The 25,170-nt window shown below is 41.2% G+C and overlaps 1 protein-coding gene across 1 annotated transcript in view; it reads right to left on the bottom strand.

Annotated features, from left to right (window-relative positions):
- Med1 (mediator complex subunit 1) overlaps positions 1-24,628 on the bottom strand; it is a 34,385-nt gene extending 9,757 nt beyond the window's left edge. Inside the window, 13 exon segments of the mRNA XM_052758981.1 lie at positions 549-667; positions 966-1,090; positions 1,761-1,872; positions 3,586-3,675; positions 5,635-5,708; positions 6,508-6,582; positions 7,711-7,782; positions 12,771-12,799; positions 13,798-13,930; positions 14,035-14,089; positions 17,290-17,368; positions 20,291-20,397; positions 24,394-24,628. Coding sequence (XP_052614941.1) covers positions 549-667; positions 966-1,090; positions 1,761-1,872; positions 3,586-3,675; positions 5,635-5,708; positions 6,508-6,582; positions 7,711-7,782; positions 12,771-12,799; positions 13,798-13,930; positions 14,035-14,089; positions 17,290-17,368; positions 20,291-20,397; positions 24,394-24,418 — 1,095 coding nt within the window. The 5' untranslated portion in view covers positions 24,419-24,628.
- Positions 24,629-25,170: the final 542 nt, after the last annotated feature.

The following is a 25,170-nucleotide window of genomic DNA, read 5'->3' as shown; positions in this document are numbered from 1 at the left end:
AGTACTCCTCTGAGTCAAGGCAATCCTTAAGCCTCTGCCTCCCAAATGCCCTGGCTTTCCTTGTAGATACTTCTCAAGTGTGCCTTTAGTCACAGCAGTCTAGAGGACTGGCTTAAGATCATCCTCTGCTAAGTTCAACCCCAGCCTGGGTTACATGAGAACCTATCTAGAAAAAAAAGGGGACAGCAAAGAATGCTCCTCGGTAATAGCCATTGCCTGCTCTTCCAGAGGACCCAGGTTTGGTCCTACATGGCAGCTCACATTGCCTGTAACTTCAGTTCAGGTGATCTTCAGGCCTCAGAAACACATGTGGTGCACGTACATACATGAAGGCAAAACGCCAACACACATTATAAATAAATAAATATATATATATTTATTCACAGAGAGAGAGAGAGAAAAACATGGTTGTTTCTTTAACTCAAATGCTCATTCCCTTTTGCTTTAGTATGTTTCAGGTGACTTTTTTTGCCCCTATCAGACAGGTATCAGACCTCACTAATACTACAAAGAACCAACAATGTTCCAGATCCATAGGGCCTACTTACAGCATAAAACCGCATGTTGTGATTCAAGGGCAGGGGATCTGGATCCTTTGACAGCTCAAATTGAGTGATGAGCTCATAGAGTGGCATGTAAGTCGGTGGAGTCTCAAACAATGGGATTCCTGGAAATACAAGGACTGATTATAATGAGCACATTAAGATCAAATTAGTGACAGCTCCAATTTCCTTTTATGATCTTCCTATTTATTCACCTATATATTCAAAAAGTACTTACAAAGCATTTACTAGTTTGAAACACCTAACATCTGTACTCATCAGTACTTCTTTGAGGCCTAAAGGACTACAAGCTGTTTAAGAAAATCTCAAGTTCCCCATTCACATTCATAAAAAGTAGGTTTTATCTGAATAAGTACCTATCTTTATTACAGTTTGGCAAACATTTTTAAAAAAAGAACTTACCTGTGCAGTTCTGCAGTTTCTGAACAAACGCTTTAGATACTGGGATTGGCTGAGGAAATTTCAAGAAGAAACAGGCAGGAAGATCAACACTGTTGGCACTAGTGACTGAGGAGAAAGAAGGGGTCCTTCAAAAAAAGAAGAGGGGGAAATTTTCCGTTTTGAAAAATCTGAACACTTTTTCTTAGACATGTATATATTACACAGACCCATAACATCTATCAAAAGCTCACTTTTCTACTTTCCTCCCAATAATTTAAAGTTAAATTATCTTGCTAAGTAGGAAGTATTTAATAGAACATTTATGATGGGGCTCAGGGTCTAGCTCAGTGTGACGGTATGTGCTTCTCATCTGCAGCTCTGGGTTCAACCCCAGTACCAAAACCAGAAACAAAATCTAATTTATTCAGGACAAAGAATACAGTATATAGGAAATGTTGACATAGCTCAATGGTTAAGAACACTATCTGGTTCAATTCCCAGCACCCACATGGCAGCTTAGACCATCTATAACTCCAGTCCCAGGGGATCTGATGTCCCCTTCTAGCCTTCAAGGGCACCAGGCACACAGATGGGTTGCAGACACACATGCAGGCAAAACACACATATAAAAAAATTTTTTTAATTAATTATAAACAAATTTGTAAAGGTATGTGTTTTGTGAGTAGATATCAAATAGTAACATTCAAATAAATAACAATAGAGGAATTAGTGGATGGAAAAGGCAACATCTAGAAACTCAAGGAAGAGCTTGATGCTGAAAATGGACTTCACTACTTTAAATCCTATTTAACTTACCATTTGTTGTCAACTGGATGGGACCCCATAATCAATGGGGCAATTGGGAGTTTGTACATAGCAGATGTTCCTTCAATTGTCACTGAGGCATTCATGCCCAAAGATCGAGGAACTGGGAATAGAAAAAGAAAAAAAGGTTTTCCTCCTCCTAACATAGATTACAAGGATCACAACACTAAAAGACATAAAAATAACAGAAGTGATGGTCCTGACTCTGTGAGCCCAGCACTCTGGAGAACAAGGAAGGAAAATGCTGAGTTAGAAGCCTGCCTGAGCTACAAGGTTAGGCCTACTCTCAAAAACAGAACAAAGTGCAAAAACAAGACAAAAAAGGCAAACATCAGTAGGGGTAAAACAAGACAAAAAAAGGCAGACATCATTGGGGTACAGAGTGAGTGTGAGGTCAGCTTGAGGAGGAAGACCTTATTTTTCAAAAGAAACAAAACAACAACTAAAATGCAAACAATCAAACAATAACCCTGCACTATCAGTCATAATTAATCGGATACTCTAATTGACACAAAACTTAAAAATCCTACAAGCTACCTTTCCACAGCCACTCAGCATTTCATTCTGCTAATGAGTATAACACCATAGCCCAAGGAGGGAAAAAAATCTTAAAGAGCTCATTATGAATACTTTCACTTACAACTTCACAACATATATTTAAATAGGCTTATAATTACAGGAAATAATCAATGATTGAAGTTATACTGAGGTCAAATAAAGTACTGGACTATTTCTTCTACTCTTCTGCTACACTAGTCCAAACACAAGCCAGGTGTGGTGGTGTACATCCAGGAGCCAAGAGGACCGAATTCCAAGTTCATCATCAGTTACATAACAAGTCTGACGCCAGTTGACCACCCCCCCCACCCCTCCCCTCCCAGCTGTGACTAGATGACCTTCTGCCTCAAAATACCAAAAAGAAAAAGTTAAAATACAAAGTGCCATTCAATCCTGCAGTTTTAGTCACATTTATTTATTTTATTTTTTCATTATTTATTTGATGACTCCACAGATTAGATTGGCCTTCAACTCAGGTTCACCTGACTGATCCTCATCAGTGCTGGCATTTTGGCATGTCCCAAACCCAGCCTTCTCCTTTAAAGTAGTAAGGAAAGCTGGTTACTTTACGTCGGCAATTTGTATTTCATCATTAACTTATTTATGCATTAAGCTACTATATTATATATATATGTTTAGGTACATAAATACATACACATATATTTATGTGAGGTGTATATATGATGTATGTTTGTGTTATATCCATACATATTATAAGGATAGGGAATTCATTAAGAAATATCACATTATGAATTACAGGAAGAGAAGCTGGGCATTCGAATTTTATAAATAATTTTTTGTGTTTTGTTTTGTTTTTTCGAGACAGGGTTTCTCTGTGTAGTTTTGGTGCCTGTCCTGGATCTTGCTCTATAGACCAGGCAGGCCTGGAACTCACAGAGATCCTCCTAGCTCTGCCTCCCGAGTGCTGGGATTAAAGGCGTGCGCCACCACCACCTGGCAAAATTTACAAATATTTTTAACACACTGGAGAAAGCTGAGCATAGTGTATGCCTAAACCCCAGCACGTAAGAGGTAAAGGTCATCTTGAAGTATACAGCCAGTTGAGGTCACCCTGTCTCAAAAACACATCCAGCTGGGTATGGTAGCTCACACATATAACCTCAGTTCTTGGAAGGCTAAAGTGATATGTATGATTACTGTAAGTTTGAGAGCTAGCCTGTGTTACATAGTAAGTTCCAGAATAGCCTAGGTTGCATAAAGAGATCTGTCTCAAAGGACAAGAAAAACAAACACTTACCATTTTTTTCATGCAAAATGATAGGCGATGCAGTCTTATCATCCAGCAGATCAGAAGGAGAGGCATAGTATTTCATGTTCATTAAATGACCTATCACAAATGGAACTTATTAATTATGGCATCTTTATTAATAAATGATACCTTTAAAAAAGCATTCATATGTTAGTGCTCACCTATAATCTAGGCACTTGGGATGGAGAACAAGAAGCTAATGAGTCTTGGCTATATAAACCCTTATCTCAAACTAACAAGAAAAGGCTGGGGATAGCTCAATGCTAGCTAGAGTGCTTACCTACAATAGGAAGGCCCTGGGTTGAATTAAACCCTTAATACTTCTCCCAAAACTGCTACACACACACATAAATGCTGAGGGTGGTAGCTCACACTAGCCCGGGATTACAGGAGGAATGCGACAAATCCAAGGCCGGCCTATGCTATATCGTGAGTTCAAGAACCACTTGGAAGACAGTGAGCCCCTAATTCAACCTAAAAAGGGAAAAAAAAAAAATTAAAAAAAATAGAAGCTGGGTAGAAATGTAGTTCAGTTGTAGAGTATTTGCCTAGCATACCCAAGGGTTTGAGCCCCAGCACTGCATAGAACTCAGAATCTAGGGAGAGATGCCTCAAGAGTTAGGAGCACTGGCTGTTCTCCCAGAGGACACAGGTTCAACTTCGAGCATCCATATGGTAGATCACAACCATCTGTAATTTGAGTTGCAGGGGACCCAAGTCCTCTTCTGCCCTCTCTGAGCACGGCATGTACAGACATCTGTATAAGCAAATTACCCATGTGCATAAAAAAACAAAACGGGCAGAGTCGGGAGGTGGTGGTGCACGCCTTTAGTCCCAGCACTCAGGAGGCAGAGATAGGTGGCTAGCCTGGTCTACAGAGAGAGTTCCAGAACAGGCAGGAATATGCAGAGAAACCCTGTCTTGAAACCCCCTACCCCTGCCCCTAAAAAAAGACAGAATGGTAAATACTCTGAGGCAAGAGAATCAGAAGTCCAAGACCATATGCACATAATGAGATCAAAACCAGCCTCAACTACAAGAGACTTTGTCTTTATCTTTAAAAAAGGGGAAAAAAAATTGCCAGGCATAGTGGTCCAATAAATTCAAGGCCAGCCTGGTCTACAGAGCAATTTCCAGCATAGCTAAGGCTACACAATGGAACCCTGTCTCAAAAACAGTCAAAAACCACATTTCTATAAGCCTATATGCAAAAAACTATTCCATAGGTCCAATAAGTTAGCTTAGCAGGTAAGGACATTAGCCACAAAGTCTGAAAACTGAGTTCCCAGGGACCTACATGGCAAAAGAACAGAATTGACTCCCATTAATTGTCCTCTGACCTCCACATACTTAATAGAACACACACACACACACACACACACACACACACACACACACACACACACACACACACACACACGGGGGTGGGTGGGTGTGGTGTATGTAATAAAATAAAGAATTGCAAAAATAATTCTGGGAACAATATATTTCACACAATAAAAAAACAGAGAGGGCAAGTATTAACATCTTAGAAGACATTACAAATTACTGGTATTTGTCTCCTTTAACTTATGTCTTCATAAGCTCAAGTTAAATGAAAAGTATCTCCTCAGAGCTGAGCAGGTAGTTCAGTGGTGGAATACCTGTCCTACCATGCACAAAGCTTGGTTTTGATTCCCAGCACTGCAAAAGAACAACAAAATGGTAATAAAGGTGCTGGAGAGAGGGCTCAGTGGGTAAGAGTGCGTACCATCCTAGCATGACCTGATTAAGGATCTCAGCACTCATGTGAAAAGCCAAGCATGGCAACAAGCACATGTATAATCCCAGCACTGGTGCTTACTGACTGTAGCCTGGGTCCAGGATCCCTGAGAAACCTGTCTCAAGAGAATAAGACCAAGTGGTAGAGTAGGACCTGTTCTCCTCTGGCTTCCTCACACAAACATGCACACCACACTCACACACATATTAACACAAAATAATGATCCTTAAACTAATACTAGACATTTTCAAAATGATCAAGATAGGATAACGTACCCCCACTCCGTGGAGTGAGATAGCCAACACTTCCATGAAGGATCTTATCCAACGGAGTAGCATTAGTTGCCTTCCTACAAGACAAATGATCTATGATGATTGAATTTGGTACCTCATAAAAGTAGTTATCAAAATGACTCTATCTTATAACAGCACATATAAGAAGTGCATTTCACCTTCAATAAAAGGGGCTATTTTTCAGTAGACATCAATAAGTAACACAGTAAAAAGTAAAACTAAATCAGGTTTACATAGTCCCATAATTCTATAACTTTAGAGGCTAACACTGGTGCATCCCATGTCAGCCAACCTGGACATCCTAGTCACATTCCCTCTCAAATTAATGACTAAAAAACTACAACTGGGGGCTGTAGAGAAGGCTCAGTGGTTAAGAGCACTGACTACTACTCTTCCAGAGGTCCTGAGTTCAATTCCCAGCAACCACATGGTGGCTCACAACCACCTATAATGAGATCTGTTGCCATCTTCTGGCCTGCGGGGACACAGGCAAGGAGAACACTGTATACATAATAAATAAATAAATCTTTAAAAACAAACAAACAAACAAACTACAACTGAACTACTATTCATCAGGTAATGTAACCAAGTTTGAAAATATTTCAGATAAAGTCTATGGAATAACAGCCAACAACTTAAGTGATAGTTACTCAGAATATGGAATGCAATAATCATTGGGGAAGCAACAGCAAAAACAAACAAACAAAAAGTACAATACAGATATATGCTACATAGTTATATGCAAAGATATGTAATCAGATATACCTAGAGTATACCCATGTAAAAATTAAGACCTTAGAAATCCTCTCAATGAAAAACTAAGTCATGTAGAATGGCCTCATCAGCCAGTCTTACCAGTACATGATTGCCATTTTAGAAAGGTCTTGTTCTAAGGATTGGAGAGCCAAATACATTTTAGTCTTCAGTTTGCTGGAGAGTAAATGAGGAGAAAATAGTTAAACACTTAAAAAATAAACACATACAAGTACTGACACAGGCCAGGCGGATCTCTCTAAGGTCAGGCTAGCCTGGTCTACAAAGCAAGTTCTAGTACAGCCAAAATTATACAGTGAGACCCTGTCTCAAAACAACAAAACCAAAAAGTACCAAAACAGAAACTCTCAAGGGTTGGAGCCAACTAGCATGTTTTACTCTTAAAAATGGTTAAAAGACACAAAGTCAGGTATGGTTTGTACACCTTTAATCCCAGCACTCAGGAGGCAGAGGCAGGCAGATCTCTGTGAGTTTGAGGCAATCCTGGTCTACACAGTGAGTTCCAAGACATCTAGAGCTATACAGTAAGACCCTGTTTCAAAAAGCAAAACCAATAAATAAATTAAATACAAATAAACTAACAAAGCTGGACACTGGAGCACATGCCTACTACAATCTTGGCACTTGCAATGGAGAAAGAGGAACCTAAGGAATTCAGGGGAATCCTCAACAACATATTGAGGTCAAGCCTGGGCTACTATTTTTTTTTTTCTAATACAACCAAAACAAAGTTTATTTTAAGAACTATCAGAGCTTATGTTTATTTCCCTTTAAAATATGCAGTTTAACAGAATCCCAGTTAGGCTAAAATAAAGAGAGGAGGAGCTAGGAGATAGCTCAGAGATTAAAGAGCACTACCTGCTCTTCCAGAGGTCCTGAGTTCAATTCCCAGCAACCACATGGTGGCTCACAACCATCTATAATAAGATCTGTGCCCTCTTCTGGCCTGCAGGCATACATGCAAGAACACTGTATACATAATAAATACATAAATCTTTTAAAAAAATAAAAATAAAAAAAAAAAAGAGGGGAGGCCAGTTCCATATCCTGGAAATCAATACATGAAGACAAAAAACAGAAGCATATATATATATATATATATAAATTAAAAACAAATACATAATGTCAGGAGCTGAACTATAGATTACAATATGAATAGAAACTGGGATAAATATACAGCAGAAGAGTAAGAAAATATGTAACCCAAACTGGCTCACAGATTTATACTCATTTTCCCAAAATGGAAAACTTATATAAATGAATAAATGAAATGAAATTACTTACTTGTCTCCTGGAAGGTTATACAGGTTAACAAGACCCTTAAGGTGCTTAGAAAACTCATCGAAATTCTTTTCCCTATAGGTAATTCAGGAAGGTGGGAAAAGACAGAATACAACACGAAATTACTATTTTATTCTAAAAAAAAAAAAAAAAAAAAGCCCCAAAACATGGCTATCTAAAATCATTTTAATAAACTGCTCACATCATTATCCTAAAGAGAGCTTTTTGCTTGTTTGTTTGTGTTTTTGGTTTTCAAGACAGTGTTTCTGTAGCTCTGGCTGTCCTAGAACTCGCTCTGCAGATCAAGCTGGCCTTAAAATCAGAGCTCTTCCTACCTCTGCCTCCTGACTGCTAGGATTAAAGACAAGCACCACCAAAGAGTTTTATAGTCAATCAAGAATGGGGGGGGGGGAATTGGGGGCTAGAAAGAAGGCTCAACAGTTAAGAGCGCGGGCTGCTATTCCAGAGGTCCTGCTTTCAATTCTTAGCACCCATGAGGTTTTTAATGTCTGTAACTCCAGTTTTAAGGTATCTGATGCCCCCTTTTGGCCTCCACAAGCACTGCATCCATATGGTGCAGATAAAACACTCATACCCATAAAATAAAAAAACTGAAAACACTCAGTGTTTCAGTTCACTTCCTGCTGCCTTGGATCAAAATGTTGAATTCACCATGTCTACCTGCACACCGCTGTCCTCCCAGCCCCACGTCCCACTTGTGAAACTAGATGCAAGCTGATGAAGCTGTGCTGAAAGACACACACGATCTTGTCACACACAAAATTTGTTTCTATGGCGGGTTATATTTATTGATTATGTTGAACTACTCCTGCAACACCAGGATGAAGCCCACTTGATCGTGATAGATGATCTCTTTGATGTGTTTTTGGATTCGGTTTGCAAGTATTTTATTGAGAATTTTTGCATCTATGTCCATAAGGGAAACTGATCTATAATTCTCTCTTTGTTGAATCTTTATGTGGTTTGGATGTAGGGATAACTGTGGCCTCGTAAAATGAATTTGGCAATGTTAAAAAAACAAAACAAAAACCCGAAAACAAGAGGGCTGGAGAGATGCATCAGTAGTTAAGAGCACTGGCAGCTCTTCCAGAGGACCTGAGTTCAATTCCCAGCACCCACCTAGCATCTATAATAGGATCTGATAACGTCTCCTGGCATGCAGGCAGACATCACTCATATATATAAATGAATAAATATTTTTTAAAATTTAAGTCAAAAGGTAGAAGGGCTTAGTGGTGTATTCCTACTAACACTTGAGAATCTGAGGCAGGAGGATTGTGAGAGACCAACCTGGGATACAGAGCAAGACTTAATCTCAAAGGGGAAGTTGAGGAAAGAAGAAAAAAAAAAAGACTAGGTCTAGAGCCACAGAATAAAGATTATACTGGTGTAATGATTGGTTTTTTTATCCCAATATTCAGGCTTAAAATTTTATTTAAAAAAAAAAAAAAAGGACTAGCCGGGCATCGGTGGCGCACGCCTTTAATCCCAGCACATAGGAGCCAGAGACTGGTAGATCTCTGTGAGTTCGAGGCCAGCCTGGTCTACAGAGCGAGATCCAGTACAGACACCAAAACTGCACAGAAAAATCCTGTCTCGAAAAAACAAAACAAACAAACAAAAAAAGGACTGAAAAACAGGAAGTGGTAGAAAATCGGTAACTTTTTTCCCTTTTTCCACACTTTACTATGTGTTGATCTTAGTTCCAATACACAAAAGCTCATTTGAATAATTTCTTCTTTTTCTTTTCTTTTTTTTTTTTTTTTGCTTTTTCAAGACAGGGTTTCTCTGTGTAGCCCTGGCTGTCCTGGAACTGCTTTGTAGACCAGGCTGGCCTCGAACTCACAGAGATCTGCCTGGGTCTGCCTCCCAAGTGCTAGGATTAAAGGCATGCGCCACCACTGCCCGGCAACTATTTGTAACTCCAGTTCCAGGGGACCTGAAACCCATGGCAAAACACTAAAGCACATTAAAAAAAAATACAGCCGGATGGTGGTGGCATAAGTCTTTAATCCCAGCACTTGGGAGGCAGAACCAGGCAGATCTCTGAGTTTGAGGCCAGCCTGGTCTACAGAGCAAGATCCAGGACAGGCACCAAAACTACATAGAGAAACCCTGTCTCTAAATAGATAGATAGATAGATAGATAGATAGATAGATAGATAGATAGACAGACAGACAGATAAAGGTTCGAGTCTGGTCTATTTGACCATAAATAACAATAAACTACTAATATAGAAACCTGACTATAAAACCTACTCCCCCAAAGTTACAACTCTTTCTAAGCCATCCATAGCTATCTGAGCATTCCCTTATGTTCACAACAAAACTAAACTGCCTCAAATTACCAGAAAGTCTTAAGTCTGGGTTTAAATTTAAACATGGGAATCCCACTCAATTCAAAGGGAAAAATCAAGGTAGTAGGAAAAGCCACCAACAGATAAAAGACTGTTGTCAAGCCTACTACTTTTATTGTGACAGATTATAATACAGCTTTCTCTTTCATTTCTCTCTGAAGTGAAAAAGTTGTTTTCAAGGTGATATTTATGATTCTCAAGTATTTTCAGATTCAATGGTAGGGCTCTGGGATGCGTAATCTTAAATTTTAAATTTGATGGGGTTTAGAATCACCAGGGAAACAAGACTCTGGGCACATCTGTAAGGAATTATCTAGGTCAACTAAAGTGGCAAGACCCATCCTAAGATGTGGGTAGCACCATCCCATGAGCTGAGGTCTCAAAATGATGAAGAAAGCAAAAATAAATAAATAAATAAATAATACATACATACATACATAAATAAATAAGGAAGAAAGAAAGAAGGAAAAGAAAAGAAAGAAAGACAGACAGGCATGTTGGCAAACACCTTTAATCCCAGCATGGGAGTGGGGAACTGGGAGGAGGGGGGAGGGCATTGAGACAGGGTTTCTCTGTGTAGCCTTGGCTGTCCTTAGAACTCCTTGCTCTGTAGATCAGGCTGGTCTTAGACTGAAAGATCTGTCTGCCTCCCTAGTGCTGGGATTAAAGGCGTGTGCCACCGTGCCTACCATTCTATTCATTTTTATCCACAAAGAATTCCTACCATTCCATTAGTACTTCTTACCCAGCTTTTGTCCTGTGGAACATTTGACAATGTGTATATGTGTGAGTGTGTGCGCGCGCGTGTGTGTGTGTATACACAAAATATACAAGAATACATATATACACATATACAAAAGTGTGTGTAGATACATAGTTTGGTTTAATTTTTGTGGTGCTGAAAGAAATTGAACCCCTAAGGTCTTATAAACTAGATAAATGCCCCACCACTAAGCTACATCTTCAGCTCATACAAATAATTTTGATTATCATAATTGAGTGAGTTATCGTTGGCAACTACAAGGAAAGAGGCCAGGGATGCTGTTAAATGCTCTATAATGTACCAAGTAATTCACTTGAGCAAAGAAATATCAGTAAAGCTGGGCAGGTAGTGCATACCTGTGATCTCAGTGCTTAGAAGGAAGAAGTATGAGATCAACAGTTCAAGATTACCCTAGCTAGCCAGGCGGTGGTGGCTCACGCCTTAATCCCAGCACTTGGGAGGCAGAGGCAGGTGGATCTCAGTGAGTTCCAGGCCAGCCTGGTTTACAGAGTGAAATCCAGGTCAGGCAGGGCTGTTACACAGAGAAACCCTGTCTCACAAACAAACAAACAGATTACCCTAGCTACATAGTGAATGTGAGTCCAGCATGGACTATCTAAGACAATGTCTCAAAAAAACAAACACACAGCCAGGCCTACTGGTACATGCCTTTAATCAAAGGCGCTCCAAAGACAGAGGCAGGTGGATCTCTGTGTGAGTTTGAGGCCAACCTGGTCTACAAAGAGAATTCTAGGCCAGGGAGGGCTAGAACACCTGCCTCAAAAAAGAAAGAAAAAAGGCACAAAATTATCTATAATGATGAGGTTGTGTAACTCTGAACACAGGGATAAAAGTCATCCTGACTCAAGGCTAGGTGCGAGGGAGTATGCTTATGAGCTGAGCATCTAGAAACTGAGACAAGAAAGTTCAGGAGGATCAGAAGTTCAAAGCTTTAGATGGGAAGGTAATTCAGTGGTAAAGTGTTTGTCCAAGACCTTGAATTCAATACCTAGCACACAAAAAAATGTAAATAAAGGCCAGGTCTAGTGCACACTTTTAATTGCAGCACTTAGGAGGTCAGAAACAGGCAGATCCCTGTGAGTTTGAAGTCAGTCAGATATACAGAGTGAGTTGCATGACAGCCAGAGCTACACAGTGAAACCCTGTCTCAAAGAAAACCAAACAAACAACAACACTAATAATAATGTTAAAAAAAAATTAAAGTTCAAGGCCAACCTGGACTATACAGTAAATTTAAGGCCAGTCTCGGCTACATGGTGAGACCCTACCTTAAAAAGACCTCGGAGCAATGGGACATGCCTCTAAGCCTAACATTTAAGATGGAGAGGCAGGGCCAGGCGGTGGTGGCACACACATTTGATCCCAGTACTTGGGAGGCAGAGGTAGGTGGATCTTTATGAGTTTGAGGCCAGCCTGGTCTACAGAATTACTTCTAGGACAGCCACGGTTACACAGAGAAACTTTGTCGCGAAAAAGCAAAAACAAACCAAACCAAACCAAACAAACAAAAAAAAAAAGAAAAAAACAAAACAAGAGGTGGAGGCAGCAGCAGAAGGATCAGGAGTTGAAGATCATCGTCCAGTATACAGTGAGTACTGATGTCAGCCCTGGCTACATGAGATCCAATCTCAAACAAACCAACAAAGTCATATTACCTCAATTCTAAACACAAACAGGAACAGACTGAGAAATGCTCATCAAGAAAATAAATCCACAAGTCCCAAGCTATAAAGAACAGCAAGAGTACAGACACTTATACTATTCAGGAAGTTGAGGAACGATGATGCAGAGTTCCAGGCCAGACTGGACTCTAAAGCAAGACCCTGTCAATCCATTTCCCTCCAAAGAAAGAACAAGATTATCTATCAGTGCAAAAAAAATAGACCAATATTATCTGCTTACCTTAACTGCTGTACAAGCTCTGGACAGCTCTGAAATCAAAGAAATTATGTTATAGCATTAAACTAAATTAACAGGATTGAAAAAAAAGTTCTCTATTAATAACATATGCTTTAAAATAAAAATATTAAAACTACAGAAAGCCCTTACATCAAGATATCAAAAGTTGTGTGTGTGTGTGTGTGTGTGTGTGTGTGTGAGAGAGAGAGAGAGAGAGAGAGAGAGAGAGAGAGAGAGAGAGAGAGAGAAAGAGAGAGAGAGAGAGAGAGAGAGAGAGATCCATTGTCATCCTCTATCACTCTCCTTCATATGTTTTGAGAGCAGGTCTCCTGCTGATCTGGAGCTTCCCCTGGAACTTGATATTTCCATGAGGCTAGCTGGCCAGCAAGCCTCCAGGACCTGCCTGTCTCAATCCCAGAAGCCCCAGCACTGGGATGATAACTACACCCTTCACTCGGGTGCTAAGGGTCTGAACTCAGGTCCTCATGCTTATGCAGGAAGCACTTTACTCACTGCCATCAAAAAGCCTTTTCTTTCTACATGTGTACCATGAATTTGGGGTGGGATATGAAAAATCAAATATATGGAATCATTTATAAAGGAGTTATTTTTAAAGTAGTTTGTTTAAAACATTAAGATCTCTCTTCACATCATCCCTGGAATCTAAATAAAACTGCTTAATTATACACATTTTACATCCACTTTTATTGCAGGATTTTTCATATTATCTGTCTTTATTATAATCGCTTTTAAAAGGAACTGAAATGAAAGGCTGTTTCTGTGTCTTGAGCAACTATTGCTCATTCACCCCAAGCTCTAGTTTGGTATTTGAAATGGTGATGGCAGAGGACTCAATACTCTAAACTTTATCCTAACACTACCAATGTAGCCTATCACATCATCTCTACAATAGCTCACAAAAACAAAACAAAACAAAAACCTAAAAGCCAAGCTATACAGACGTCCAACAATTCATTTTTAATTATGTACCGAAGTACACCCCAGAGGTTCCAGTGAAATAGACACATACCACAGGATTCTCCCCATGGTGAGCCACTTTCACATCGCACAGCTGTCCTGCAGGATCTAACTGCACCTCCACATAGAACATATCTGACGTGATGTAGCACTCAGTGCCACTGGCACTGAGATGAGAGCCCAGTCTAGCAGGAACAAATCAAAACAAAAATTAACAGAAGACACCTAATAATGCTACCCAAAATTAGCACTGCGTTGAACATTTCTGCCCACAGATTAGGTTACATACCCATTCTGTCTGGCTATTGATTCCAAACGATCAGTCATTGCTGGCAAAGATGTTACTATGAAAAGACGGGGAGAGGAGAAAAGGAATTCATAAAGAATATTCCAAATCAACAAGTATATCCTTCCTTCCAAACCCTTAAACATTATTCCATAGTTCAGACGTTCAGATGTGTATAATCTGCACCATGTTTAGCTGTGACCTAGTAATCAGGTGACATGGTAATATGGTGACAAGGTAAATAAGTGGTAAGAGCACACTGATTATGATGCTTAATCTTCATTGTCAACTGGACTGGATTTAGAAGTCCAAAGAGACATACTGCTGTCCATTGAGTTTTGTTTGGTTTTGGAGACAGTGTTTCTCTGTGTAGTCCTGGCTGTACTGGAACTCACTCTGTAGACCAGGCTGGCCTTGAACTCAAAGATCCATTTGCCTCTGCCTCCTCAGTGATGGGATTAAAGGGGTGTGCCACCACCATCTGGCTCTGTGTGTTTTTGAGGATGTTTGTTTTTTTTTTATTTTATATATATGGGTAGCCACAGAGTCCAGAAGAGGGCATCAGATCCCCTGGAACTGGAGTTACAAATGGTTTTGAGCTACTATGTGGGTGCTGGGAATCCAACTCAGATTTTCTAGAAGAACAATCAGTGCTTTAACCATTGAGCCATCTCTGCAGCTCAGAGGTGTTTCTGAAGAGGTTTAACTGAGGAGCTAAGACTCACTCTGAATACAGGTGGCACAATCCTATTGTTAGGGGTCCTAGACCGAACAGGACAACGGGAACAGTGAGCTGAACACCAGCACCCACTGTATGATTGTAGAGGCATTGTGACCAGCTGCCTAACGTGGGCTGCCATGCCTTCCCCACCATGATGGACTACAACATTACCCTTTACCTCTAAGGAAAAAAAAAAAAAGAAATTCAAACCTTCGTTCCTTAAATTGCTTAAGTATTTTTAAACAGAAGTATGGAAAGTAACCAATATTAAGATCTACTTAATCCAGGTGGTAGGGGCTCATGGCTTTAATCCCAGCACTCAGGAGGCCAGCCTGGTTTACAGCCAAAGAGACACAGAGAAACCCTGTTTTAAAAAAAAAAAACCAAAAAAAGAAAGAAAAATCATGAGACCAAATATAACTAACACTTGGGGGACAGAGGGAGGAGGATCAGGATCAAGGCCAGCTTTAGCTATATAGTGAAACCCTGTCTCAAAACACAAAACAGACAAACATGAACACCAGGCATGAAGATACACATCTGTTATCCCATTCCTGCGCTGCATTATATAAGTTCCAAGTCAGACTGGTCTATCAGACTCTGCCTTAACAACAATTACCACAAACCCAACCCAGAAACGCTACTCATCTTTGTCCTTTTTTTTGTTGTTTTGGTTTTTCAAGACAGAGTTTATCTGTGCAGCCCTTGAACTCGCTTTGTAGACCAGGTTGGACTTGAACTCAGAGATCCACCTGCCTCTGCCTCCCGAGTTCTGGGATTAAAGGCTTGTGCAATCACTGCCCAGCATCCTCCTTCTTTATTACTCCTTATTTGGGTCAAGGTATCTTTAACTTATAGAAACCATATGAAAGTAACACAAAGCCAGGCATCATGGTGTACCTCTACTCCTAGCAATACTCATGAAGCTAGGCTATCTATTAATGCTGGAATGAGGAAGATAAATATGAAAACCAACATAAAGAGAGTCAAGGATGTTTCTTAGTGGTAGAACACACAGCATTTATGATGTCTTAGATTCTACTTCTATCACCAAAACCCCAAATGGTTGGCTCAGGACACACTGTACTTGCAGACAGCTTACTTGCATACATATACTCTGAACTACCCTTAGTTCAAGTGGTAGCTCCCCCAAACAACAAAGAAATAATTCTCACAGCATTATTCGTAAAAATCAATGATGGAGAGCTAGAGGCTGTAGCTCAGTACGAATGCATGCCTAGCATATGTAAGGTCCCGGTTTTAACTTCCAGCACAAAACAAAATAAATAAAGATGAAATCAATCCAAGTGTCTATAAACAGATGAATGAATAATCAAAAGTGCAGTGGAGGTCAGGCATTATAGTACAAGCCTATAGTGTCAACACTTAGGAGGGTGAAGCAAAGGTGATCAGGAGTTCAAGGTCATCTTTGGCTACATAAAGACTTTTCAACCTGCCTGGATTACAAGCAACCATGTCTAAAAAGGGAGTGGGGAGGGGCTGGAGAGATGACTCAGCAGTTAAGAGCACTTGTTGCTCTTGCAGAAGACCAAGGTTCAGTTCCCAGCACCCACATGCTGGTTCTCAACCATCTGGAATACCAGTTCCTGGGGATCTGATGCCCTCTTCTGACCCACTGGCACTGTAGTCACATGGTACATACATACAAAAGGATAAAACATTCACATAAAATAGATAAATCTAAGCAAATTAAAAAGTAAAACAAGGGCTGGAGAGATGGCTCAGTGGTTAAGAGCACTGACTGCTCTTCCAGAGGTCCCGAGTTCAATTCCCAGCAACCGCATGGTGGCTCACAACCATCTGTAATGAGATCTGGTGCCCTCTTCTGGCCTGCAAAGACACATGCAGGCGGAACACTGCATACATAATAAATAAAATAAATCTTTAAAAAAAAAAAAAAAGTAAAACAAAAAGGTAGCATGGATATATATATTATTATTCATCCCTGGCCCCAGTACAGATGGCTTTGTATATACCAGCCAATCATTATTATTAAAAAATAAGCCGGGCCATGGTGGCGCACGCCTTTAATCCCAGCACTCGGGAGGCAGAGGCAGGCGGATCTCTGTGAGTTCGAGGCCAGCCTGGACTACCAAGTGAGTTCCAGGAAAGGCGCAAAGCTACACAGAGAAACCCTGTCTCGAAAAACCAAGAAATAATAATAATAATAATAATAAAATAAAATAAAGTTAAAGCCGGGAGGAGGTGACGCACGCCTTTAGTCCCAGCACTCGGGAGGCAGAGCCGGGCGGATCTCTGTGAGTTCGAGGCCAGCCTGGTCTACAGAGTGAGATCCAGGACAGGTGCAAAGCTACACAGAGAAACCCTGTCTCAAAAAACCAAAAGAAAAAAATCAGAAACAAGCTCATTTCAACTCCATAAATGAAAATAAAAGCAACATTCAATATAGAAAATTAATTTATATTTTTATTTAAGTTTGGAAGTTAGCTATCCCCTCAAATCCTCCTTTATGTGAGTTTTAGTAAAATCAATATATTTCAAAGGTGTGTACAAACCTTTGAGAGCCTTCTGCAATGTCTCCAAACAGCTGACCAAATGCTGATGCCCTCCAGAACTCATTACGACCCTCTTCTCCTGTATCAAATCACAAAATGATTAAACCAACCCTTCAGTTAAACACCCTTATCCTAGTAGGAAGTTACAAACTGAAAATAGACTACAGATTCTTTCTTTTCTTTTGAGACAAAGTTTCTAGCCCAGGCAGGCTTTGCTTCTTACTATGTAGCAAAGAATGACCTTGAACTTCTGATCCTCCAGCCTCCACTTCTGAGAACTCTTTTTGGAGGGGAGTATTTTCTTTTCTTTTCTTTTTTTTGGGTAGTTTTTCAAGTCAAGGTTTCTCTTGGTGGTCCTGGAACTCAATCTGTTGACCAGGCTGGCCTCAAACTCAGAGATCCACCTGCCTCTGACTTCCCGGGGTTAAAGTGCTGGGATTAAAGGTGTGGGTCAACACTGCCCAGCACCAGGGATGTATTTTCTAACATTAATTTATCTGTGTGTATGAGACAAACAGTCGTGTGGACACACGTGGAGGTCAGAGTACAATGTCTAGGAGTTGGTTCTGTCCTTCCACCATATGGGTTCTGGGTACCAAATTCAGGCCATCACTCTTGGCAGCAAGCCCCTTTACCTTCTGGGCCATCACAACTCAAAGTATTTTAGGGTCTGGAACTCCTCCTATAGCCTAGAATGGCCATTGTACTGAGATTAGAGGTGTACACCATCAACCTGCTATTCCTGTCCACCTACCCAAAGGAAGAAAAGTTCATATAAATGAATATATCCATACTCATATGTAATAGTAAAAAAAAAATGTATTCTAGTATCTAATATAGGCTAAGCTTTCAGGAAAAAAATTGTTAAGAACCTAAATGTTATTAATGAGATCTAGCTCCTACAAAGTGACATCATCACCAGGTGTGGTGACAAATGCCTTTAATCCCAAGAGGATCTCTATGAGTTTAAGGCCAGATGGGTCTACACAGGAGGTTTCCAAGACGGCCAAGGCCATATACTAAGACCCTGTGTCAAAAAACAAAACAAGGGCTGGAGAGATGGCTTAGCAGTTAAGAACACTGGCTGCTCTTTGAGAGGACCCAGGTTCAATTCAAGGCAGTAACTGGTCATGGTGGCCTTTGCCTCTAATCTCAACACTCAGAGGTAGGAGGATGTGGGCTAAAGGTCATTTCAAGGTCACCCTCACCTGTCTGCTAGAGCTCGTATGATCCTTACAACAAAATCACGTGGAAAAGCAAACCAGGAGCTGGAGAGATGTCTCAACAGTTAAGAGAACTGACTGCTCTTACAGAGGACCCAGATTTGATTCCCAGCATGGTGACTCACAACTATCTGTAACTCGAGTACCAGGGGATCTGATGCCCTCTTCTGGCCCAGATATACATACAGACAAAACACACACACACACACACATACAAAATCAAAACAAGAAACAAAAACTTGGAATAGCAAACCAGCATTATATGCTTCCATGAGAAAACAGAAATTCACAGAGATTATATAATTTACTCAAAGTCACACTGGTAAAGTACTGCAATCAAGTCTGAAATACAGGGGTTTGGTTTTGGTTCATTTATCCTCTGTTACTAGTGAATGATCTATGTACCTCATACATACTAGGCAAATGTTCACCACTGAATTAATTACACCCCTTACCGCTAAAATACAGTTCTTTACTAATGAACTTAGTTCTTCCACTAGTGATAGTCTGATGATTGGTCAGATTAATGGTAATAAACTAGCCTTACCTGGAACTTAAGTGAACTTTGGTGGGGAGAAGGGAATAGTCTCATTAAAGCCTAATTTATATACAGAACAGTTAAAACATAAGTGAAACAATCCCAAAACCTATCACTGTTCTCTGACTATCACTAAGTAATACTAATGAACACGTAGCACACAGCTACCATACTTTTCCAGTGCCCTGCCTTCCACTTAGGTATTTCAAGTATCACTACACTGCTTATGACTCAGAGGGAAGTAATAATACCATAGGGAAAAACATGAACAGTGAATGGGTACCAAACAAGAGTTAAGAAAATCAAAAAACCCACAAAAAATAAATGAGACCCTATTTCAGACAGATCAAAGAAAACGTGAATAGCACAGGGGTGGTGGTACTTCTCTGTACTCTCGGCACCTGGGAAGCAAAGGCCAGACTGCCGCAGCTATACACCAAGTTCAAGGCCAACCTAAGCCACATAGAAGACCCTGACTCACAAGGACCATGATACAGGTTACTTGGGAAGCTGAAGCAGGAGGATTTGTGTGCAAAGCCTGCCTGAGCTTTGAAACAAAGCTTTGAAACAAGTTCAAAGCCAGTTTGGGCACATGCCTTACCGAAGCAAGTTCAAGGCCAGAGAGAGATACATAAGATTCTGCTTCTGAACTAGAAAAAATATTTCTCTATACTGACAGTGAACACCACAGCATAACAAATATTTACATGTTATTTGTACCGTTTTAACTACTGTAAGTAATATAGAGATTTGCTTAAAGTGTTCAGGAGAATGTTTATAATGTGCAAGGAAAATGTCTTTTTTTTTTTTTTTAGTTTTTTTGCTTTTTGTCTTTTTTTGGTTTATTAAGACAGGGTTTCTCTGTGAGCCCTGGCTGTCCTGTAACTCACTCTGTTGACCAGGCTGGCCTCAAACTCACAGACATTTGCCTGCCTCTGCAACCAAGTGCTGAGATAAAAAACGTGCCACTATGCCTGGCTGACAATGCCTTTTAAAACAAGGAATTTAAGGACTCATGGATTTTAGGATCTGTGAGGAGTCCTAGAATGAATCCCCTGTAGATATGGGAATTCAAGCATTTCCTTCCTAAATTGGCCCCTGAAATCAATACCCACCATGGATACAGCTATTCTATGAGTAAGTGAGGATACAGCATTGTAACTAGTAACAATTAGACACAAAAAGGCTAGTTTATTAAACAATTCTCTTAGTATTTTACCCATTTAGTCACAATTCTCACCATGACTTGACGAACAAGCTTAATGGTTTCACTCCAAGGTCTATTTTGGTTAAATTTTGCATGGAGCCGTTCCAAGAGGGAACTCATCTTACTCAGCTTTTCCGACTCTATAATGTAAAGCAGAAAACATCATTAGACACTCTGATATCAAGACTTTCCACCATTTCTCTTACAAAGAAGCCTTGTACTTCTCTTAGGAACTGCCAAAATATTTTTAATATCATTTACTCCAAAACACAAAGAAAGCTAGATGGTTGCCACATCTTCAATGCCAGCACTGTAGAGACTGAGGGAGGAGGTTTGTGAATTCAAGGCCAGCCTGAGCTACAGAGGAAGACCATGTCTCAAATGTACTCATTCATACACACACACAGTTTTCTAACTTATTTTCCTAAGAGACTGGGTCTTACTATGTTATCCATTTTGTTGGCCTTGAAGACTTAGGCCCCAACAATCCTCCTGCCCTAGCCTCCTGGATAGCTGTGACTAGTTATATACTATGTCCAGCTCAGAAAATAGCTTTCAATTTCTATGCCAGGTGTAGTGATGTACACTTTCTATCCTAGCACTCAGGAGACAGAAGCAGTCATATCTTTGCAATGTCAAGAACAGCCTAGCCTACATAGTAGGACTCTATCTTAAACAATAAAAACCAAGGAGCTAGAAAAATGGCTCAGTAGTTAAGAGCACTAGTTGCTCTTCCAGAGGACCTGGTTAGATTCCTAGCATCCATACAGCAGCTCACAAACATCTCTAACTCCAGTTCCAAAGGATCTGACACCCTCCTCTGGTCTCCACAGGGACCAGGCACACATGCTGTGCATAGACATACATGCAAGCAAAACACTCACATACGTAAAACAAACATTTAAAATACTACTAGTAACAAAAACTTTTTTTGTTATTTGTGTCTGGATGTCTGCATACACCGTATAAATGTGAGTACAGGTATGAACCTACCACAGTGCCTGTGAAGGTCAGAGGACAACTTGCTCCAGGCTGTCCTTGTCTTTTATCATGAGGCCAAGGATCTTCCCAGCCCAGATAGAAGTGTTTTGTTGTTTGGTTTGGTTTTAGACAGGGTTTAAACAGTCTGGCTTTGAAGACGTAGAGATCCACCGCCTCTGTCTCTTGAGTACTGGGATCAAAGCAGTGTTTCACAATGCCCAACCTATCCTTTTAAGAGCACTAGCTGCTCTTTCAGAGGATCCGAGCACCCACATGGCTGCTCACTATCATATGTAATTCCAGTCCCAGAGGATATGATGTCCTCTTCTGGCCTCCAAGGGCACCAGGTATGCTCTTGGTAACCAGAAATACATTAAGACAAAACAACCATATACATGAAATACACTTTTTTTAAATTACTTATGTTATGTGTGAATTTTTTGCATTCATGTGTACCATGTCTGTTCATTACTCAGGAGGCTAGAAGATGGCACCGGGACCCCTAGAACTAGGGTATGTGGGTTCTGGGAACAGAACCCTGGACCTACGTCAAGAGCAGTGAGGGCTCTTAATCACTCAGCCATCATCTTCAACCCCTCTCGCCCCTTTTTTCCTTTTTGATATAGTGTCTCATGGCCCAGGCTGACCTCCAGGTCTATCTAGCTGAGAATGACCTTGAGGGCTGACAAGATGGCTCCATGTGAGTTAACGCACCTGTTGCCAAACAAGACAACCTGAGTTCAATCCCCAGAATCCAGTGGATGGATAATTGACTCCTGCAAGTTGTCCTCTGATCCTCACATTCACCTGTGGCAGACAGCCTCACCCCCAAATAAATAAATGTGGGGGATGACCTTGAACTTCTGATGCTCCTACATCTATCTCCAAAGTGCTGGGATTATAAACACGAGCTACTCCCAAGCTTGAGTTTTGGCCCAGAGCATCCTCCTCCTGTCTCCTTTCCTTCAGCACCTCCTATGGATGTGTGCCACTATAAACAGACACCATTTTTGGGGGGAAGGGAGGGTCTCTCCTGGGACCGGGAGCTCACTGATTATTAGGCTCACTGCATGAGCTCCAAGACCTGTCTGTCTCATCCTCCCTAGTACTGCAGCTCACACTCGAGTCTCCTTTGCACAAGAAGCACTGTGCCATCTGACTAAATTCTCTCTCCAGCCCCTCCCCCACCAGGAGGTCTCATACAGCCTAGTTAGCCTTGGACCTGCTGAGCAGCAGAGGACAGTCTTCAAGTCCTGCTCTTGCTGCCTCTACCGTCTCATAAGTGAGATTACAGGCATGCTGGGCCCAGGTTCTGTTCAAATGTTGAAATGGAACTAGAAAAAAACAAAAAAAAACTTCTAATCACAGAGATACACATGCAATACCTGGAATAGTGTTTTGAGCACAATTTGAAAAAAAACAAAAACATAGTTTTCAGTATGAAAACACGGACTCCATTAATTTTTGGGCATACTTATTGTTGCTTCCCCTTTTTCTCCTTTTATTTTGGTGCAGGGGATTGAACCCAGGAAGAACGCTCTTGCTATAACCATTGATCTACATCCCCAGTCCCTAAGTCATTTTTAAGTTAGCATACAAAGTAATGGGGATCATTTTGGCATTCATATTCATATAGGACATTACCCTTTGTCTAATTCTTCTTCCTCTCTGACTCCATCAATGCCCCAACCTCCCAACAGCCCTGCCTTCCACTTTCATGTCATATTCCATTAACCCTTCTTCCCTTAAGAGCTCCTCCTCATGCTGGGCAGTGGTGGCACTCACCTTTAATCCCAGCACTCGGGAAAGAGAGGCAGGTGGATCTCTGTGAGTTTGAGACCAGCATGGTCTACAGAACAGTTCCAAGACAGCCAGGGCTACATGGAGAAGCCCTGTCTTGATATAAAATAAAATAAATCTCCTCACATGGTTCTGTATTTTCACAATCAACACACACAGACACATACTTAAATCTAGACTCCTCATAAGAGAGAAAATGTGGTATTTGTCTAAGTATGGTTTATTTTGCTTCTCTTTTCCTACAAATGTCATGACTTCACTTTGGATAAACCAGTTGAGTTAAGGTAGTGAAGAAAGGATCTAAATCAAAATTCGAACTCTTAGCTGACCTGGCCGGGCGGTGGTGGAGCACACCTTTAAGATCTCTTGAGTTCGAAGCCAGCCTGGTCTACAGATCAAGTTCCAGGACAGCCAGAGCTACAGAGAGAAACTGAGTCAAAAAACAAAAGTAAACAAAAACCCAAAACAAACAAACAAACAAACCTCTTAGCTGACCGTGATGGTATAGGTTTGTAAGCTGGTACTTGGGAGGTTGAGGCAGAAAGATTGTCCTGAGTTGAAGGCTAACCCGGGCTACACGGGAAGACCTTGTCTCAAAACGAAAAAGATTCAATTTCTTCCGTTATCTGCCCTCTGGGAAATTGGTTTGGGAATTGTTCCTGCCAGTTTATAGTTCTGAACACATTCTTCCAATCTCTCTTTAGGGCCACTATTCAAACCGGGCCACTAGCACCCGGGAGGCAGAGGCAAGTGGATCTCTGTGAGTTCGAGGCCAGCCTGGTCTACACAGTGAGTTCCAGGACAGCGAGGACTATTACACAGAGAAACCCTGTCTCAAACAAAACAACAAAAAGCCACCACTCAAGCACGATTAAAAGAGCCGTTTTTAAATACACAACACAGGACTTGAACACTGACATTCCAAGGAACTAACTGCTAGCTTTTCTTATCATAAAGACCTAACCGTGTCACTCACGCTAAGACACCCTTCATTACTCTGACACATTGCTCTGTATTACTGTCTCTAATGTCATATTCAGATACCGTTCCTGGCACAAAGAGTAAACAAGTTTCCGTTTCACTCTCCTGGTGTCCCACCAGATTAAGCTACCCCGCGGCTCAACTACTCGTCCCTGGCCGTGCAGAAAACCTTTCACAGAAGGGGGAAGGGAGACCACCTCAGAGTCGGCGCTCCATCATCGCTAAGACACAGAATCTAAAATGCACATTCCACCTGGATCCAGTTCCGTGCAAAGTGGCCCTGGAGGGGCGTGGGTCCGCACCTCCTCTCAGAGATTGGCTCCCCACACTTGTGCCCCGCCTCCTCCCATTCCCCCCTCCCCCCAGTCACTCACCCTCGATTTCCCCCTGAGCCTTCATCCTGACAGCGGTGAGGTCTTGGGGCGGCCACAGGAGGGTAAGCCTTTCCCCAGCTCTAAGAGGGGAACCAAGTAGGCCTGAGCTCCGGGGAAGCAGCGCACCAGCGGCCCCTACTCTTCCGGGGAAGGCTCAGTCTGAAGTCCCCGGCGGCAAGAAGAGAAGGGTGCTCGCGGCCGCCGCCATCTTCCCCAACGGAACTTCCCAAAGATCGCGAGATTAATCGTGTTCCTGCGAGACAGAGGAAGAAGGAAAAAGTACCAAAATCTCGCGAAAATTGGCCGACTCGTCCTTCCCGCGGGATTTCTAACAGGCCCATTACGGATTGGCTCAGTTCTCACACCTTTGCGTTTTAAGGTGTGTGCCCACCGAGTTGGCGTCTTTTCGAAACTTTATGTTTTAATTTGGTAGATAAACAGTTTGTAAATTAAAAGGTTTAGTTCTTTGGCCGGGCGGTGGTGGCGCGGGCCTTTAATCCCAGCACTCGGGAAGCAGAGGCAGGTGGATCGCTGAGTTCGAGGACAGCCTGGTCTCCAGAGCTAGTACAGGATAGTCAGGGCTACATAGCGAAACCCTATTTCAAAAAAACCAAAGAAAAAAAGAATATTTAAAAAAGGAATAACCTCTTTACTGAAACATACTCAATGAGTTGTGTTTTTATTTTTAAGCTTTCTTTATTATGTATACAGTGTTCTATCTACATGCATGCCTGCAGGCCAGAAGGGGGCACCAGATCTCTTTATAGATGATTTTCA

Source organism: Peromyscus californicus, unplaced genomic scaffold, assembly GCF_007827085.1.
Source record: "Peromyscus californicus insignis strain IS unplaced genomic scaffold, ASM782708v3 Scaffold_3__1_contigs__length_106647218, whole genome shotgun sequence".
NCBI classification, from domain to species: Eukaryota; Metazoa; Chordata; class Mammalia; order Rodentia; family Cricetidae; genus Peromyscus; species Peromyscus californicus.
The sequence above is the reverse complement of the archived record's forward strand: the minus strand, read 5'-3'. Positions and strand labels throughout refer to the sequence as shown.